Below are 18906 nucleotides of genomic sequence, written 5' to 3'. Positions count from 1 at the left end.
CACTTAAAACCCTTTAAGTGTGCTGGGCCCGGTGGCACACGCCTGTGATCCCAGAGATTCAGGAGGCTGAGATAGGAGGATCACAAGTTCAAGGTCAGCCTGGGTAACTTAGCGGGATAAAAAAATATGAAAGGGGCCAGGAATGTGGCTCAGTGGTCAAGTGCCCCTGGGTTCGATCCCAGACCCCCCACCCCTGCACACACGGGATGCTGAATTGTATGCTCTAAGAGGGTGACTTTGGTGGTGAGTGAATGACATCTCCATGAAGCTGATTTATAAGCTGGGTTTGTTCCATCTGAGCCCCCAGGGAGCAGTTTCACACACTTGGAGAATTTATGCTTCTCTACCAAATCTATATGGGTTATCTTTGTTTTAGAAATCTCTGCTGTGAAGTTTTCCCAATTTAAAGAGACTTTCTTGAATAGAAAAATCTACTGGCGTGGAGAACTCTATCAAAGGGAAGGCAGATGCTGTGGCTGCTTGGGTAACATTGCCCCATGATTTATCACATAATATGCGTGTTATTCTATTAGCATCTTAAAGTTGCTTAAAGAACATACATATCCATCAAGAGGACCAGTAACATTTGTGTAATAGGTTACGTTATTGTAAGAAATATTATCTAAATTATTTGTTCATCCAAAGAGGTGCAGAAGACTGAACAGTGGCCCCAAAGATGTCTGCAGCCTGATCTCCAGAACCTATGATATATGTCCCCTTGCACACAGGGCTTTCTGATTGTAATCAAGGATCCTGAGATGGAGAGGTTATATTGGATTACCCAGGTGAGCCCAATGTAATCACAAAGGACCTTGTCAGAGATCGGCAGGAGGATCAGAGTCAGAGGAGGAGGTGCGGGGACAGAAGCAAGAGGCTGGAGAGGTGCAAGGAGGGGGCCATGAGCCAAGAAATGCAGGCAGCTTCTGGGAGCTAAAAATAGCAAGGAAGTGATTTCCCTCCTGAATCCCCCAGGGGAGCCAGCCTGCCCAAACCTTGATTTTACTTCAGCAACACATTTCAGACTTAGGACCTCCAGAGGTGTAAAATAATATATTTGTTTTGTTTTAAGTCACAGAATATATGGTACTTTGTTATAGCAGTAACATACTAATACACAAGGATATCTTCTCCCTCCCTCCCTCCCTCCTTTCTTTCTTTCTTTCTCTCTCTCTCTCTCTCTCTCTCTCTCTCTCTCTCTCTCTCTCTCTCTTTCCTTCTTTCTTTCTTTCTTTCTTTTTCTTCTTAATCAGTACTTGGGATTAAACCCAGGGCCTTATACAAGCTAAATAAGCTCTCTGCCAATGAGCTACACCTACAGTCCCCCTCCCTCCCTCCCTCCCTTCCTCCCTTCTTCCCTTCTTATTGGTACAGGGGTCGAACCCATGGGGCATTTAACCACTGAGCCATATCCCCAGCCCTTTTTATATTTTATCTGGAGTCAGGGTCTCCCTAAATTGTTGAGGCTGGCTTTGAACTTGTGATCCTCCTGCCTCAGCCTCCCAAGCCACTGGGATTATAGGTATGCATCACTGTGCCAAGCACAGGACCTTCATTTTTAAATTTTAAAAATAAATGTTCTTTTACCAAGGAAAGATGTTCTTTTTGCTGTGTCTTGTATTGTATGCTTTGATGGCAGATCATAAGTTCTTAAAATTTCACTATAATTGTAAAAGCTTCAGACAGCCTCTCAAACAACCTCAGTCTCAAAGAACCAAAATTGAGTCATCTTGGATAAGTTTCTGTACCACTCTTATTTTAAAAATACTTCCAAGGATGAGGAATTTTGTTTGTGCAGTCACCTGTGAACAAGCTTTTACAGATAGGTACATCCCTCTTCCTGAGTTCTCTATTTCTATAAACAAAATACATTTGGAAATTTTTGGGGTGGAGGGGGATTGAGAAAGAAGCAACAGATAGCATGAAATATATTCATATTAGTGTGGGAAATTGCACTATTCTAATGGCCGGGCTCTGCACTGGCCCTGAATTTGCTAGGACCTCTGTAACAAAGGACCACAGACTTGGGGCAGGGGAGGGATAACTACAGAAATGTCTTTATTTCCTCACAATTATGGAGGCCAGAAGTTCAAGATGAAGTTATCTGCAGGTTGGTTTCTTCTGAGGCCTGTGTACTTCTGTGTCCTGATTCCCTATCAGGACACTTGTTGTGGAAGGGGGGAAATTAGGATCCACCCTAATGACCTCTGTGAAGACCCCATCTCCCAGCACAGTCTCAATCTGAGACCCTTGGGGTTAGGACTTAATGCATAAAAATAACTCCTTAACTGATGTTTATCACATTTGGTGGGGGAGGGTACGGGGATTGAATTCATGGCTCTTGACTACTGAACCCTACACCCAGCCCTATTTTGTATTTTATTTAGAGACAGGGTCTCACTGAGTTGCTTAGCACCTTGCTGTTGCTGAGGCTGGCTTTGAACTCGAAATCCTTCTGCCTCAGCCTCCGGAGCCACTGGGATTAGAGGTGTGCACCACCACACCTGGTATTGTCCCTCTTAATTATGCACCAGCATGGCACTGTATGAGTTATCTACCATTGCATAGCAGTATTGCCACAAACTCAGCAACTTAAAATACTTGTTTATCATCTTCCAGCCTCTGGGGGCCAGGAATCTCAACATGACCTGGTGAGGGACACATTATCAGGGTCAGGGTCAACGTGGACAAGGAGCATCAGGCAAGCTCCATCCCAGGATGCCAAACCAGAGCTCAGGAAAGTGCTCAGCCCTCAGCTGAGGGTTTGGCCTCCCTAAAGCCTTTTGAATGCACCTGACCCCTCCTTTCTCCCCCTGTGTCTCAGTTTGTTTGAGATGCTATAACAAAATACCTTAGGCTTGCTAATTTACAAATAACAGAAGTTTACTACTCAGTTCTCGAGCCCAGGAAGATCAAGGCATCAACAGTCTTGCATCCTGAGCCTTCCGTGTGTGTTCACACGGTGGAAGCAGCACACAGGATCTCTCCCATCTGTTTTAGAAGGGTGCTAAGCACCTCCCAGAGACCCCACTTTCTAGCACCATCACGTCAGAGGTTAGGGGCCAATGCATGAATTTGGGGGAAACAAGCAAACTCCGAGGACTTACACTTAGTCTAACCTATGAGCTCTCCAGGCCCTGGCTCCTGCAGACCTCTTTGAGATAAATTTCTTCCACATGACATCATCCCCTCTTCCCTTTGGTGAACTGTAAGATGAACATGACTGTCAGCACAAGACCATGCCTTCCAGCCTCCCTTACAGCTAGGAGTCGCCACAACCGAGATGTAGGCCAATGAGATGCGAGCAGAAATGAAGTTCACATTGCCTGAGTCACTTCCTGTGATAGAGCTGATGTTCATCAGTATTTTTTCCGTCTTCTCCTTGGGCAGACAACTAGATGTTTCCCAGGATCTCTTAGGACAGGACCTGGGGCAGAGTTCTGGCCAACTAAATGCAACTGTAAATAATATGAGCTACAACCAGGACAAGTCACCCACATGATCCTCTTTGTTTTCTCTTCCCCCAAATTCTGGCCAGACGGAGAATCCAGAAAAGAATTCTGGGTGTGTAAGCAATGGCAGAGCTATAAAACAAAAAGAATCTGGGTCCCTGATGGCCATATACCTAAAAAAGAAGTGCCACATGAGACATTTTTTGAGAGGGAAATGAACTTCTGTTGTGTTAAATCACTGAGATTTGGGAGCTTACTTGTTACAGCAACTAATGTTACTTATTCTAACTAATGCATCTTCTTACTGATGACACATGTGTTTGTCAGCATCCCACCACTGTAACAAAAACCTGAGACAATCAACTTAAAAAGAGGAATGATTTAAGGGCTGAGATGTGGCTCAAGGGTAAAGGCATGTGTGAGGCCCTAAGTTCAATGCCTAATACCACCAAAAAAAAAAGGAGAAAAGATTTATTTTGGCTCAGAATTTTGGAAGTCAGACCATGGGTGGTTGGCTCTGTTGCTCTGGGGCCTGTGGTGAGGCAGCACATCATGGTAGGAATGTGTGGTGGAGAAACTGTTCATCTTATGGTGGCCAGGAAGCAAAATCAGAGACAGGGTAGGGGCCTGGGTCCCAAGATCCTCTTCAAGGGCATGGTCCCATTATGACCAGAAGACATCTTACTAGGTGCTGCCTCTTAAAGCTTCCAAACACACACCCATAACACCACGGGTCAGGACCAGGCCTACAATACCCACACCCTGGAGACCATAGCGACAGTAAGTGCCATTCTCTCCCCATTTCTCCTTCATTTCAACCGAGAAGTAGGAATAGCTTGGATGCAGAGATGGAAGCCACAGGTAGAGGACGGTAGGGCCAATCCACCAGCGCTAGATGACCTCAGCTAGAAATGCTGGGCTGGCCATGTGTAGTGGTGCACACCTGTTAACCCAGTGACTTGGGAGGCTGAGGCAGGAGGATTCCAAGTTTGACACCAGCCTCAGCAACTTAGTAAAACCATTTTAAAATAAAAAGGGCTGAGGATATAGCTCAGTGGTAGAACACCCCTGGCTTCTATCCCCAATACTGCAAAAAAGAAAAACAAAAGAAAGAAAGAAAATATTGAGGCTATCAAAGTAGACAGAGGAAGAAACTGGGTCTTTGATGATATCATTGAACCACTGAACCAGACCTGGATTAGCCCCTCCTCTTTCTAGTAGGTGAGATACTTTTAAAAAGAAAGCAAGCCTAAATCTGGCACATTGACACACACCTCCAATTCCATGACTCAGGAGGCTGAAGCAGGAGGATCGCAAGTTCAAGGTCAGTCTCAGCAACTTAGCAAAACTGTGTATCAGCGAAAAATAAAAAGGACTGTGGATGTAGCTCAGTGGCAGAGAGCTTGTCTAGTATGTATCAGGCCCTGGGTTTGATCCGCAGCATTAAAAAAAAAAAAAAAGAAGAAGTGGGGAGAGAAAGAGAAAGAAGAATGAGTACTAAAAAATGTACAATTAACCTCAAAGAAGAAAAAAAAAAGGATCAGATGGATCAAATAGAAAGTAAACATCAAGATAACAAACTTTAGGGCTGGGGATGTGGCTCAAGCGGTAGTGCACTCGCCTGGCATGCGTGCAGCCCGGGTTCGATCCTCAGCACCCCATACAAACAAAGATGTTGTGTCCGCCAAAAACTAAAAAATAAATATTAAAAAAAATTCTCTCTCTCTCTCTCTTAAAAAAGATAAAAAATAAATATTAAAAAATTCTCTATATCTCTCTATCTCTCTCACTTTAAAAAAAAAAAAAGATAACAAATTTTAGGACTCGGGCTCAGCAGTAGAGTGCTCCCCTAGCATTGGGTTAGATCCTCAGCACCAGATAAAATAAATAAATAAAATAAAAATATTGTGTCCAAGTACAACTAAAAAATACTAAAAAAAAAAAAAGATAACAAACTTCAACCAAACCACAAACCATATGATTAATTACATTAAATATAAATGAGTTAGTCATGGCAATTTTAAAAATTAGATTTAAATTAAATTAGATTTAAATTTAAACTGAATTTTAAAAAATCAAAATCAACTACATGCTATCCACAAGAAACACACTTTAAAAATGTAGATAAAGTCACATTGAAAGTAAAAAGGAGGGTAAAAAAAGATATACCTTGCAAACAGAACACATAAAAAATCTGAAGTGGTGGGGCTAGGGATATAGCTCAGTTGGTAGAATGTTTGTCTCGCATGCACAAGGCCCTGGGTTCGATCCCCAGCACCACAAAAAAAAAAAAAAAAAAAAAAAAAATCTGAAGTGTCAGTGCTAGGGCTCAGACCTAGTGGACTTCAGGACAAAGAATGTTACCAAACCTAAAGTTCACTTCATGATTCTATAATGGTTAATTTGTCAGGAAGTCATATAACAATCATGAATGCACCAAACAGTGGAACTTCAAAATACAAGAAGCAAAATTTGACTGATCTGAAGAGGAAAACACAAAAATCCACAATTAGAGTTCATGGTAGAACAAATAAACAAAAAAATTTAATATAGAAAACTTGACCAACACTATCAACCAATTCAACCCAACTGACATCCATAGGACACTTCACACAGACACCACATTCTTTCCAAATGTGCATAAAATATAACAACTACTATATACCATACGGGAGGACACAAGTCTCAGTAAATTTCAAAGGACTAAAAGTATCTTATCTGATCACAATGGAATTAAATGAGAAATCAGCAACAAGATATACAGAAAGCACCCCCCCCCAATATTTGGAAATTAAACACACTTGTAAATAACCTAGGAATCAAAGAAGAAATCACAAGGAAAATTATAAAATATTTTGAATACAATAAAATTAAAACACGACAAAATGTGTGGGATGTAGCTAAAGTCGGGCTTAGAGGATATTTTTGGCTTTAAATGTTTATATTACACACACACAAAAAAAAATCTACCACGGATTAGGAGCTTGCTGGGTGGATAAGAACATACAAACTGAAACCAACCTTCCTGGGTTCAAACCTTATTTCTACCACATCCTAGCTGTGTGATCTTGAGCGAATAGTTCAACCTCTCTATGCCTCAGTTTCTTCTTATTTAAAATGGAGGAGATAATAGTATCTACTATACAGGAGGAATATAAGAATTGAATTAATTCATATCTCTTGATATGAATTCATTATTGCCATTCCTAAATCTCAGAAGATCTGAAGCTACTGAGGCTCTTGCCTCACTGTAGTATGGGACAAGTCAGAAACCTGGAAGGTCACTAATGTCATTTCTCAATCTTTTAAAGGAGATGCCTTGAGACTAGGATTACCAGATTTAGCAAATAGAAATACAGGGTGCTCAGTGGAATTTGAATTTCAGATAAGTCAAAGAAAAAAAAATGCTGTGCTATAAGTAGGTCCCAGGCATTTTTGCTTGAAAAGATTACATTGAGCAAAAGAAGCTAAGCACAAAAGAACACATGCTATAGAATTCCATTTCTATAAAATTCTAGAACACAGCAAACTAATCCGTGATGACGGAAGTCAGAACAGTGGTTGCTTGAGGCGGGCAGGAGCTGACTGTAAAGAGAAGCAGGGAGCTAACTTCTGGGGTGAGGGAAATGTTCTGTAGCTTGTCTTGGATGCTGATTCTATCAGTGTGGGCAATTGTCAAATCTCATTGAACCAAATGCTTAAGATCCACAGCACTTTATTAAATGTAAATTATGCCATTCATGGGGAAAAGACCAGGTCACATGGCTCACTCTGAACCATTCAATGACAAGAAAGTAGGTCATGCTGATTGGTTTATGCCTGAGCCACATGCCCTTCACAAGTCACAAGCAGGCACAAGAGTCAGCTTCCACCAAAGCAAAGGCACTTGCCAGAAAGGGGAGAATGGAGATGTGTGGCAAGTATGTTTGGCTGCTATAACAAAGAGGCCCCCAGGCTGGGGTTGTGGCTTAGTGGTAGAGAACTTGCCTAGCATGTGTGAGACACCAGGTTCAATCCTCAGCACCACATATAAATAAATGAATAAAATAAAGGTCCATCAGCATCTAAAAAAAATATTTTTTTAAAAAAGAGGCCCCAAATAACAAAGAAACCCCAAATTACAGCAGTTTAAACAACACAGGCATTTGTTTCTCTTTCAAATAAATGTTTGCTCCTAGAGATGGAAGGGTAAGCTCTGCTCCAAGAAAGCATCAAGGACCTAGGTGCCATGTCTTTCAAGTCATGGCCAAGAAAGCTACTCCTCCAGTGGGGAGACGAGTCCCTCTCTACTGTAGTTTGGATTTTAACTAGCCCCCCAAAACCCATGTGGTTAGTTCTCAGGGTGATACAATTGGGACCTTGTGGAACCTTAATGGGCAGTGCCTCTTTAGATCACTGAGACTGCCTTTATGAAGAGGACTGTGGAACCCTGGCCGCCTCCTTCCTTTTCCTCCCTGCCCATAGGTGAGTAGTTTGGCTTTGCCAGGCACTCACACTGTGGGTGACAGGCCAGAGTAACACAACCAACCCATCATGAACAGGAATCTCCAAAACTTTGAGCCCAATTAAACCTTTTCTTTTTATAAATTATCCTAAGTATTCCATTACAGTGCCAAAGAGCTGACATACTCGCTTTAAGCACATAACCCAGCAGTTGCATGAATCATTTCCACTCACATCCTTTTAGCCAACATGCTGACAGGTAACCACCCCTACTGCAGGGAAGGTTGGGAAATGCAGTTTTTATTCTGGGTAGCAATGTGCCCGACTTTTCTGGAAGACGGTAAGAGTGGATAATAAGAGGATAATATAATCTCTGCCACGGAAGCCAAAAGTAAGTCTTCTAAAGATAGGGAGTTCAATGCAGGGTTTGAGTGTGGGATGTGCTGTCAAAATGCTTGGGTTCAAATCCTGACTCTGCCTCCTACTGTGCAGCCATGGGCAAGGTACTTCTCTGCTCTGTGCTTGATCAAGCCCTCTCTTCTCTCTGGACTCGCCTCATTCCCATGGCAATAACAGTTTCATCAGGTGGGAAATGGAGGTAGCAAACCCACGGGGAGCTCATCAGAATTGAGCTAATAATGCGTGCAGAGTGCTTGGACCGGTGCCTGGCCCAGAGTGAGTGCTCAAAAGTATTAGCAACATTGTTTTGCTTTTCAATTCACAGGCCTAAGTCCCACAGAAGTGAAGGTCAGCTTGGTGGAAACTGAGAATGAAACAGAGAAGGGAGAGAGCGCAAGCCTGCCCACCTTCTGCATGTTGGCTGGATACCTGTCAATCTCTGTTCCAGGACCCTCACTGATGACCAAGCCAGAGCCTAGAACAGCTCATATCTATCAGGAATCCTTCAGTTGCAAGCGACAGAAATTCAACTCAAACTAGCCTGGGATAAAAAAAAGAAAATTTTAATAGCACATGTAATAAAAATGCTTGCATTGATGGCGAACAGCTGGCCTCAAGAGTACTGGAGCCAATGAAGCGAATGTCAGCAAGGCTCACTCCACCTCTTCACCTCTCTACTGAGACAGGGGCCGGGTGGGAAAATGGCCACAGGCAATTTCGAGAGGAAGGACCTATTCCTTGACAGACTCACCACCAAAAAAAAAATAAGGCTTCTTGCCCCGCAAGTTCCAGAGCCAAAAAAATTCGGGCGAAGGAGACTTATTGATTCAGCCTACATTTTGTTCTGGATGGGGCATAATGACCGGAGCGGCTAGAGGTACTTTCCTATCCCTCGTGGTGGGGAGGGGCTACATAAGAGAATATCAGCTCCTATAACAAAGGAGTCGTTAAGGGAGCTCCAGGAAACAAAAATTGTAGTGTCAACTAACCTTCGCATCAATTCTTTTCCCTCTGATGGTTGCAATCCTGGAATAAGGAGTGAAAGAGTCAGGTTGTCTAGGAGATGGCAAGGGAATGGTTGGAAAGTATGGTCTCCCCTGCCCAGCCTAGGACAGGTCCCTGTATACAGCAAGCACCCAATCCATGCTTCCCGATGAATGACTGAATTAATGCTGTCTTCCCAGAGACTGTCCTGGGACGGCCCCTACTTCGCAGACCCTGAGAGGGTCCAGAGAGAAGCGGGGCTAGGGGTCCCCCACACCGATGGAGCGCATCTTTAGGTACAGTGAGCGGGTGGAGAAGGGAACCTTTAGGTGACTGGGGGAACCTTGACGACCCCGCCACACCAAGGGCCAGTTGAGGGCGGGACTCCCAGACCCCAAGATTTTGGATTGAACCATCTTCCATTCGTTAGAGGAATAGAAAGTCCTTCTGCATCTTTCGCCAGCCTTTTACCACCCCCAGGCCACAAAAGACAATGTATTCCTCTACCAAACAGCCACAGTTTTCCCCTTCTCCTGGTTACTCCTCACAGTTCCAAATACCCACACAATTCGGGATTCCCCATCACCACCGTGCAGTGGCTCGATCCACTTTGACGCATTGCAGGGAAGGCCGGACCAATCGGCGCTGCGCTCTCATTTCCGCCCTGGGCCGGGCCCAATAGCGATGAGGCTCACAGAGGAACGCGTCACCTTCTGCCAAACGGTGCTCCTCCGCTAGGGAGGAAAGTAGAGTGGACACAGGGGGCGGGGCTTGAAGTAACAGAAAGTAGTCCTGCGGCGGGGGCGCGCGCGCGCGCTCAGCGTCAAATCCAAGCCCTATTCAGGATTGGGACCAGCTATCCGTGGGCTCATCTGTGCGGAGCAGAGCGCGGAGGGATCCGTGGGAGCCGCAGTGCGGCGACGCGCGGGGAGCGCGGGGCGGGGCCGGGCGAGGCGGGGCGCGCGCGGCGGCCGTTGAGAGACCGTTGGGGCGGGCGGCGGCGGCGGCGGCGCGCGCTGCGGGCAGTGAGTGTGGAGGCGCGGACGCGCGGCGGAGCTCGAGCTGCTGCAGCTGCTGCCGCCGCCGGAGGAACCTTGATCCCAGCGTTCCGGACACCCGGGCTTCGCCATGGTGAGTGAGGCTGAGGGGCCGCCGAGGTTGAGGGCGCGGCGGGGCAGACCCCTGAGAGGGCGAGTGAACCCGGAGCGGGGGCATCCGGGCCCCGGAGGGGGCCTCTGGGCCACCCTCTCGGGGGCATTTGAACCCAGAGCCGAACGTTTGAATCCCAGAAGGGGGCTTTGGGGCTTTCAATAGCGACTTTAGTACCAGATGTGTTGAGATCCCCAAATGGGCATCTGAGCCTCAGAGGGAGCATTTGGACCCAGGATGGAGCATCTGGACCCCGAAAGGAGTTTTGGATCCAAGATGGGGCATTTGGTCTCAGAATTGGGGTGTATGAACCCCCAGGAGGAGGAAATAAGAAACGCTTGCCAAGGAGGGGGGCTATGGGGCCCTGATGAAAGCTTTGGATCCTAAGAGGATGCAGGGAAGAGGGAATGGAGGTGGCCAGGCTGCTGGGCTGCACCTAGAGGATGGCCGTGGGTAGCTGGACCTGGTGGGAGGGGTGGCCACTGGGCTTCTAGGGATCAGAGGTGGGGGTGACTTCTGCACATTAGACCCCTGGGGGGAGGGGTCTCCAAGGACCAGCATTGCAGAGGAGGAGGAGGGAGAGGTGCAAGCTAAGTGAGGAAGAACTGGGGGGTGGGTGGCATTGGAGATTAAAAGATGCTTTTGAAGCCTGTGGGGACTGGGAAGGATCTGGTGGTGGAGGGGGGTTAAAGGGGATGCCAGTATTGGGGAAACCGGGGCCCCTGTGGTTGCTTTGGAGGGTACCTGGAGAAGATTATTAGATAACTAGTGGGTTAAGACTGTTGAACTAGGAAGAGAGATTTGGAGGGGGAGGGGGACTGTTGTATTTGGGTCCATGAAAAGATGGGTTTCCAAGGTGAAGGATGGGAGAGGACTTTGGCTAGGGTGGTGGGAGATGATGAGGCTGAAGGGGAACTGGGGGAGGGGGTTGAAGGAGAAAATGAATGGCAACCAAGGTGGGCCTAGGTTTGGAGGTGGGTGTGGGTAGCTCCCTGCCAATCTCCAGGGAAAGGCCCAGACCAGGACTGTCCAGTCCAGGTGGGGAGTGGGCTGTGGAGGCTGGAGGGAATGGCTATACAGTCCCCTTTCTGGGGAAGAATGGGACTGGATGAAAGGCACCAGGGTAGTGGGAGCAGGTGGGTGGAGTTGTTCAGGCCCCTATTGCGCACTGAAGCTGCATGAAATGGGGGTGGGGATCAAAGTTTGGGGGTGCAGCAAATGAACCAGTTTGTTTTAAGCCTAGAAGCCTTACCCCCCCTCACTGACCCTTTCAGGCCAAGAACGCTGCCTTTTCCGAACAGGGTGCTGGCCACGCACTCTTCTGCATCTTCTCACTGGTGCCAAATGACAGTGCAGTACAGTACAGCGTGGCGTCAGTGACAATTGGATGCCTATTCCTGTGCCCTCAGGGTGGGGGCTGCAGAGCTGGACCTCCAGCAGACCCTTTCATCAGCTTGAGGGCCACTTGTTCCTTTCAGGGTCCTCACTGTGCTGCTGTCGGTTCGCACAGCTAAGGCTTTGGGAGAAACCAGCAGACTAGTTCTTCCCTACTCCCTGCCACCCACAACACCCACAGCCCGCACCCCCCCCCCAGTCGCAGCCTGGGAACCGTGTGCAGCCATCCTCCCTGGCAAGGCTGGGAGAACAGGCAGCCACTGCCGTGTATCAGATCTCATACTTGCTGACACAGACCTGATGGCTCCTCTTGCTGCTGCCCCATTTTCCCCCAGCAGAACCTTGCTCAAGGGACCCTGCAGCTCTAGCAGGTGCCAGCAGGCCCCCCACCTCCAAAGGAGGGCCCAAGCTTTGGCCCTGACCAGTTTCTCTTTCCATTTGTAATCAGCAAGGTACGGGTGGGACAAGTCACTGTTAACTGGCCTTGGACTTTGGCCTGAGCTCTATAGCTCCTCCTTGGCCGGGTGAGGGGCCCTGGCCTTGGTTTCTGATCTCATCTAACACTGTTCTCTGGCAGTGGCTGGGGGCTGGGACAAGGCTGAGCTGCTTTGCCCTCCCCCACCCCAAGTTTTATTTTCATGTCCAGCCTGAGATGAGGGATAAGGAAGCAGGAGACCAGCTGTATTATTTTGGAGACACTTTTTTGTGAAAGCTTACAGTCTTCTGGTCCAGAAAGGGAAGAAGCCCCGGGTCAGTGATCTCTTCTCAGGTGACCAGTTTTCTGGACAGCAAAGGTTGAGCACAGTCTGTAGCTGGGAGCTCTCCTTGACCAAACAGGGGAGAGGGCTCCTAACCTGAAAGAAGAATGTGTGACAGACCTCCATGAAGAGCCACGCCTATTTTGCAGCAACCTGGAACAACAGGATGTCAGTGCCTCATCTGACTCTTCCAGCTGTTTGGTGGGGAATAGCAGACCCGGTCCTTCAGAGCCGCTCTTGGGCTTTCTGCAACCTGTCTCATCTCCTTACAGTGCTGCCCAGAGGTGGAGGGAGCTGGGCTTCTCACAGAGTGGGGCTGTGCAGTGGGTGGGAAGGTCCCTGACTGGGCTCACTTTTTCCATTCTAGGCCAGGGGAAGAGAATGAAAAGCAGATGGAATGGCAGCTTCTCTCTGTTCTTCCTCTCCCCCCTCCCCCAGTATTGCCTGGCCTGGTAACCAGAAGCCCATCCCATCTTCTCACTCCCCCCCACACTCCCTGCCCACCCCCACCACCAGCAGCTTCCTCAGGTGTCAGGACCCAGGGGATGGGCCCTGGGCTTCTTTGCCTGTAAGAGCCAGGGCAGCAGATGAGCAGGGGGCTGGTGGGCCTAAGGCTGTTGGGTTGGTATTAAGGAGCCCACAACCCTGAGTCTTTTCTGACAGCCGTGCAGAAGAATCTCCATTTGGCCTTCTAATCTTCCCTTAGACTTTGGACTTTTCCAGAATGTGCATGTGTGGTGTTTTTCCTTCTGTACCTTCCTTCTTCCCCATTTCTCAGCCATCTCCCTTCTGTCATCCTCACTTTGATTTCCCCTCCCATTCTGACTATTTGGAGCTTGGTCTTGAGTTCCTCTAACCTTAGAGTAAACAACGTGTATTTAATACATTTGTGTGTGTGTGTACATGTTTATGTGTGTGTATATTTTTTAAAAGACTAGGATGACCGTCCATGAAGGCAGGGGTTTGTTCCTGGCCTCTGATGGAAGCTCTGGAACCTCTATGTGGAATAATGCAAATACACACAATAGTTTACTTCACTTTTTAGAGCTTTCAAACTCAAGGCTAGAGTCCTGTTGTAGACTTGGAGCCCTTTCCCCTAATTGGGAAAGTAAGGGAAAAAAGGGAAACAGTCATGTGGACCTGCAGCAGTCCAGCGATGGTGGGGCCTTCTAGGCAACATTTACAAAAAGCAGGAAAAATTTGTCTTCTAGCTGCCTATGGCTAGATACTGAGATACAGCCTTCATCTCTCTCCCTCCCCCAGGCCCTCTACCCGGATTCCCAGCACACCAGTACAAGAAGAACTGTGCCCTGTGTCTTCCTGACCCCATTCTCAAGCCCCTCTTGCAGCAAGAGCTGCCTGCTGTGATTGGCCAGGTCCCAGAGTGGCCCAGGCTGGAACGGGTTAAAAACTGCAGCACTTAAGCAAGACTTCAGTCCTTTGCTGCTGTCGCTGCTGCCTGCTGCAGTCCCTTACCGGACATTTGTCCCTTCTGCCCCAAAGAAACAGAACCGAGTGGTGCCCTGCACCTACCCTGTGCTCAGGGGGGTGAAGCAGCCACCTTCAGCCTGACCAGGGTTGCTTCAGGCACCAGAGTAACTCAAAGGAACCAGTTAAGAAAATTTTTGCTTCTTGAGTCCACCTGCCTGATCCTAGCACTTCCAAATAGGTGACACAGAAACTAGCTAAGATAGCCTCAGACATCTTTCCTCTGCCCTATCTGAGGACTGGCCTGTTTCAGTTTAGAGCCTTCTAGAGCTGCTTGATTAGCCTCTAAGGCAGCCACTCCCTTCACACAGCCTCTGGGGCTCAGAAGCAAGTGAACCTGAGCCATGCCATGCCAGTGTGGCTGATTCCAGGCTTGAGCAGGCATTTCTCCCTACCCATGGGAGCTTAATCGGGCCCTGCACCAGGCAATGTGGGTTTCCAGACCACCCTAGTACCCAGCTTATGAATCTCTAGACTTTATCCCAGGCCCAGTTCTGCCTGTGATTTGCATACACCTCACTTGCCCAGTAGGAGTGACAGAGGGGCCTGGCTGAGTGGGGCTGCCTGGTCCAGTGACTGACTTTCCTTCCTGCTTTTCCAGGCTGACCAGCTAACTGAGGAGCAGATCGCAGGTGAGTCTCTTAACCCTCTTCCCCTTTGTGTTTCCTCGGGAAAGCTTCTGTATCCCCTGTCAAATCCTACCTCTGCTAGGACTGACATCTGATAGATGATAGATGAACATGTGCCCTCATTCTATGCCTTGTGCTGGAATATTGATAAGCGTACCTAAGAGCATACCTAGCACCCCATATGCCAATGCCATGTCCCAAGACACATCTTCCCCAGGCAGCAAAGACCATGCTTCTCCTGGGTGCCGATTATTTGGGGCTTTGACATCAGTGGCTACAGATGAGTCTCACTCTCTTCCAGCTCCAGCCAGGTGAGCTTACAAGGTGAGCTCCTTGCTGGGCTTGGTGGTACACTCCTGTAATCCCACTGGTTTGGGAGCCTGAGGCAAGAGGATCGTGAGTTCAAAGCCAGCCTCAGCAACTTAGCAAGGCCCTAAGAAATCCAGTGAGATCCTGTCTCTAAATAAAACACAAAAAAGGGCTGGAAGGGCTGGTGATGTGGCTCAGTGGTTGAGTCCCCCGAGTTTAATCCCTGGTACCAAAAAAAAGAAGGTGAGCTTGCTTCCCTGTGGGTTGTGGAGCTCCTGTCCCACTTTGGGAGCTGCCCAAGAGATGGCTCGTCACGCCCACCTCTGTGCTTTCCTGGCTTTGCACTTCCTTTTGCACATGCTTGCACTTTTTCCTCTGCCAGAAATGCTTCTCTTCCTATGCATGAGCAGCTCTTCCTCCTGGTTTCATCTCACACGTCGCCTTGGAAAGGCCTTCCCTGACCTCCTGACTCTCGTAGGCATGCTCCTTCTACTCTGTACACATCACTCTCTTTATGTCCCCCTTGTCCTTTCTTGCTATCTGCAGTTATTTTATCATGTCTGTACCCAGTGTATCTTCTGTCACTGGAAGTGAACTCCTTATGTTCAAGACTTAAGTCTTATTGGTCTCTGCCATATCCTCAGAGCCTGGAAGATAGTAGGTGCTCTGTAAATTCTTGCTAGCTAAACAAACAATCACATGTCTCCCAGTAAGCCAAAAGATATTCCTGGAGCCCATCTAATTCATTTTTATAGTCCCCCCTCAAAAAAAAAAAAAAAAAAAAAAAAAAAAAAAACAAGGTCATCTATAGGAACTATTATGTGATTATTTTTTCCCCATCCTCTGGCTGAGCTGCCTGTGGATCTTAGAGACCAATTCTTGGTTTTTCCCCAGCCATGGGCTGGCACAAGTAGAAGTGAAGTTTCAGAGAACTGGCCCTGCCCTACCCACACCGTAGCTTTGCTGTCAGGATCAGCTGAGCCTCTGAAGCAAGAAGAGGCAGGAATGGACATCCCTCTCTCCTTTTCTGCTGCCCCCAACACACAGTCACACTTTCAGCTTTGTAACTTTGGCCCTAGGCATTTGGAGACCCCCTGAGAAAAGCCAGAGAACTGCTTTGCTGTTTACTGATCCCAAGCCCAGGGGGCCACATGACCCAGTCCCTGCTGCCCAACTCCCAGCAGCAAGTCCTTGGCACAGGGAGATGATAGCATCCCCTAGGAGCTTTGAACCATTTCCCCAGGGCCCAGAAGCTGGAGGTCACAGCTGCCCAGGGGTGGGTGTGCCGCCCACCCCACCTGCCACCCACAGTCCAACCTTCTACTCTCCTGCAACACAATCACACACTCCTCTCTTTACCCTTTCCCCATTAACACACTGTCCACCACCTCACCCCAGCCCACACCCTCTGGGAATAGGCTGCCAGGCATCTGTTCTCTGAGGGTTTGGGGTAGGAGAGCACCAGGTGCCAAAATGGGCCCAGTGGGAGGGCAGAGCCACGTGCTTCCCTCCCTGCTCAGCAAACAGCATCTCCCCACTCCTGATGCGTCCCCAGCTGTGGCCTTCCCACTCAGCACCACTCACTGCTCATCCTCCTAGCTTGGCAGCCGTCCCCTCAACTCCCATCCCCTCCACCCCACGCACCGTCCGTCAGCCATGCTCTGTTGCAGACCACCCCCCACGCATCACCACCCCCACAGGCTCAGCTCCTCCTCTGGAAGTGGGCAGCACCCACAGCAAAGAAGGGCTAGCAGTGCCTGTCAGGAGGAATCAGTGCCTGCATTTCCTCTTCAGGCTAGCCAAAGGCATTCCAGCCTCCCCTCCCATCCCCTCCCCTCCGGTTGACCTTGGCTAGCATACTTCAGATGAATTCTCTTGGCTCTCATCCACTCTGTGACTTTGGTCCATTTCATCATTTGAGAGTGAGGCCAAAGCCAGGGACCAAAAAGAAATGGAAAATTCTGTAAGGATAGCTGTCAGCTCGTGGTCCCCGGTATCCTCACAGAGCTCGAATGGCTGAAGACTTCTGCTGCAGAGTTTCCATAACCGTCCAATGAAGGAAACAAGGGCCTGGCCCTGAGGACGGAGGCTGGCACGAGCTTAAACAGTCTGGCTCAGTTTCTGTAGGTGGGGCCAGCTCCCTTGGCCTTCCTCAAGGGAGGGAGTCCCTGTGGCCTCTTGACCACAGCTCATTCCTTTTCTTCCCCCAGAGTTCAAGGAGGCCTTCTCCCTCTTCGACAAGGATGGAGATGGCACTATTACCACCAAGGAGTTGGGGACAGTGATGAGATCCCTGGGACAGAACCCCACTGAAGCAGAACTGCAAGACATGATCAATGAGGTGGACGCAGACGGTGAGGCCCTAGGGAGTGGGTGGACAACCCCACTCCAGGTCACCCCTGCTGACCACAGGAAACCTTCCTTAGGGCAATGGATGGACCAATAGCTCTTCCACCAGGGCTCTAGTGTCACCTAGGGCCAAGGTCAAGGGCATAATCCCCTCTCTTCTCTGCCTTCCAGGAAACGGGACCATTGACTTCCCGGAGTTTCTGACCATGATGGCCAGAAAAATGAAGGACACAGACAGTGAGGAGGAGATCCGAGAGGCATTCCGCGTCTTTGACAAGGTGAGCAGTGCCTTCCCAGGGCAGTTCTGAGACCAGTTCCAGCCTTCCAGTGGTCAGAGCAAAACCAGAGCTACCAAGCCACCACTCCCAGGGAACCTGGGTCCCAGCACCGGCCCCCTGCCACCACCACCTGCTCTGCACTCTCAGATAGCCCCCTTCACTCTGCCTGCTGCCACTCTCCTACCAAGGAAGCCAAGTGAAAGCCTTTGTCCCCAACCCCCAGGATGGGAATGGCTACATCAGTGCCGCAGAGCTGCGTCACGTAATGACGAACCTGGGGGAGAAGCTGACCGATGAGGAAGTGGATGAGATGATCAGAGAGGCTGACATCGACGGAGATGGCCAGGTCAATTATGAAGGTGAGCCGGTCCAGCCTGTGTACCTTGTGCCAGGGAGGGCCGCTCAGGCTCAGCCCTGCTCACCGGACTTCTCCCTTTCTGTCCGCAGAGTTTGTACAGATGATGACTGCAAAGTGAAGGCCGCGGGCAGCTGGCGATGCCCGTTCTCCTGATCTCTCTTCTCGCGCGCTCTTCTCTCTTCAACACTCCCCTGCGTACCCCGGTTCTAGCAAACACCAATTGATTGACTGAGAATCTGATAAAGCAACAAAAGATTTGTCCCACGCTGCATGACTGCTCTTTCTCCCTCCTCCCGGTCCCTCCCTCCATGTCCCTCATGGCTTCCTTCTGCCCTCCCCATTCCATTCACACCTTCCAGGCCTGATGCATTCATAAGATGAACCCACGCCCCTTGAGGGAGCCTGTGCCCTCCTCCTCCAGCCCGGGTGGCTCTCCTCTGTTGCCGTTTGTTTCCTTTTGTTTGTCCTCTTATTTTGGGTGCTGGGGTGGCTGTCAGCCCTGTTCCAGACCTGCTGGGGGGGCGGTGAGGCCCTCACCCAGGCAGAAGAGCATGCCCTTTGCCATTGCATGCAACCAGCCCTGTGGTTCCGTGTGTAAATCCCAGCAGCCTGTGGGGCAGGGATGCCAGGAGAGGTGTTCTAGGACTGAGGGGGGATCCAGGAACTGTGGCGTTGACTGGATGTGGCCCAGGAGTGGGGCAGGGGCAAGGAGGCCTTGGAAGCTGGCGTGCTTATACCCGAGGGGGCCCACTTGGAGGGGATAGACCGTGGACAGCACTCAGGTCCTGCTGGCTGCTGTTCCAAAACCATCTGATTGGCTTTCTGGGGTTGGCCTGGGTAGGGGACTGTTCATTTGGCCACTCTGCAGATCACATGTGCCCGTGTCCCCCCAGTGATCTCGAGCTGTTCTGTAAATAC

At 49.1% G+C, this 18906-nt stretch overlaps 1 protein-coding gene across 1 annotated transcript; it reads left to right on the top strand.

Annotated features, from left to right (window-relative positions):
• The first annotated feature begins 10257 nt into the window (after positions 1-10257).
• Calm3 (calmodulin 3) lies at positions 10258-18252 on the top strand. The gene is made up of 6 exons (XM_046455754.2): positions 10258-10406; positions 14667-14697; positions 17214-17357; positions 17524-17630; positions 17854-17989; positions 18078-18252. The coding sequence occupies exons 1-6, from the start codon at positions 10404-10406 to the stop codon at positions 18104-18106; spliced, it is 450 nt and encodes a 149-aa protein (XP_046311710.1). The 5' UTR covers positions 10258-10403; the 3' UTR covers positions 18107-18252.
• Positions 18253-18906: the final 654 nt, after the last annotated feature.

The sequence above is a fragment of the Marmota monax genome, unplaced genomic scaffold (assembly GCF_021218885.2).
Source record: "Marmota monax isolate L192 unplaced genomic scaffold, Marmota_monax_Labrador192_F-V1.1 WCK01_AAM20220418_F8-fsc00149, whole genome shotgun sequence".
NCBI classification, from domain to species: Eukaryota; Metazoa; Chordata; class Mammalia; order Rodentia; family Sciuridae; genus Marmota; species Marmota monax.
The sequence above is the reverse complement of the archived record's forward strand: the minus strand, read 5'-3'. Positions and strand labels throughout refer to the sequence as shown.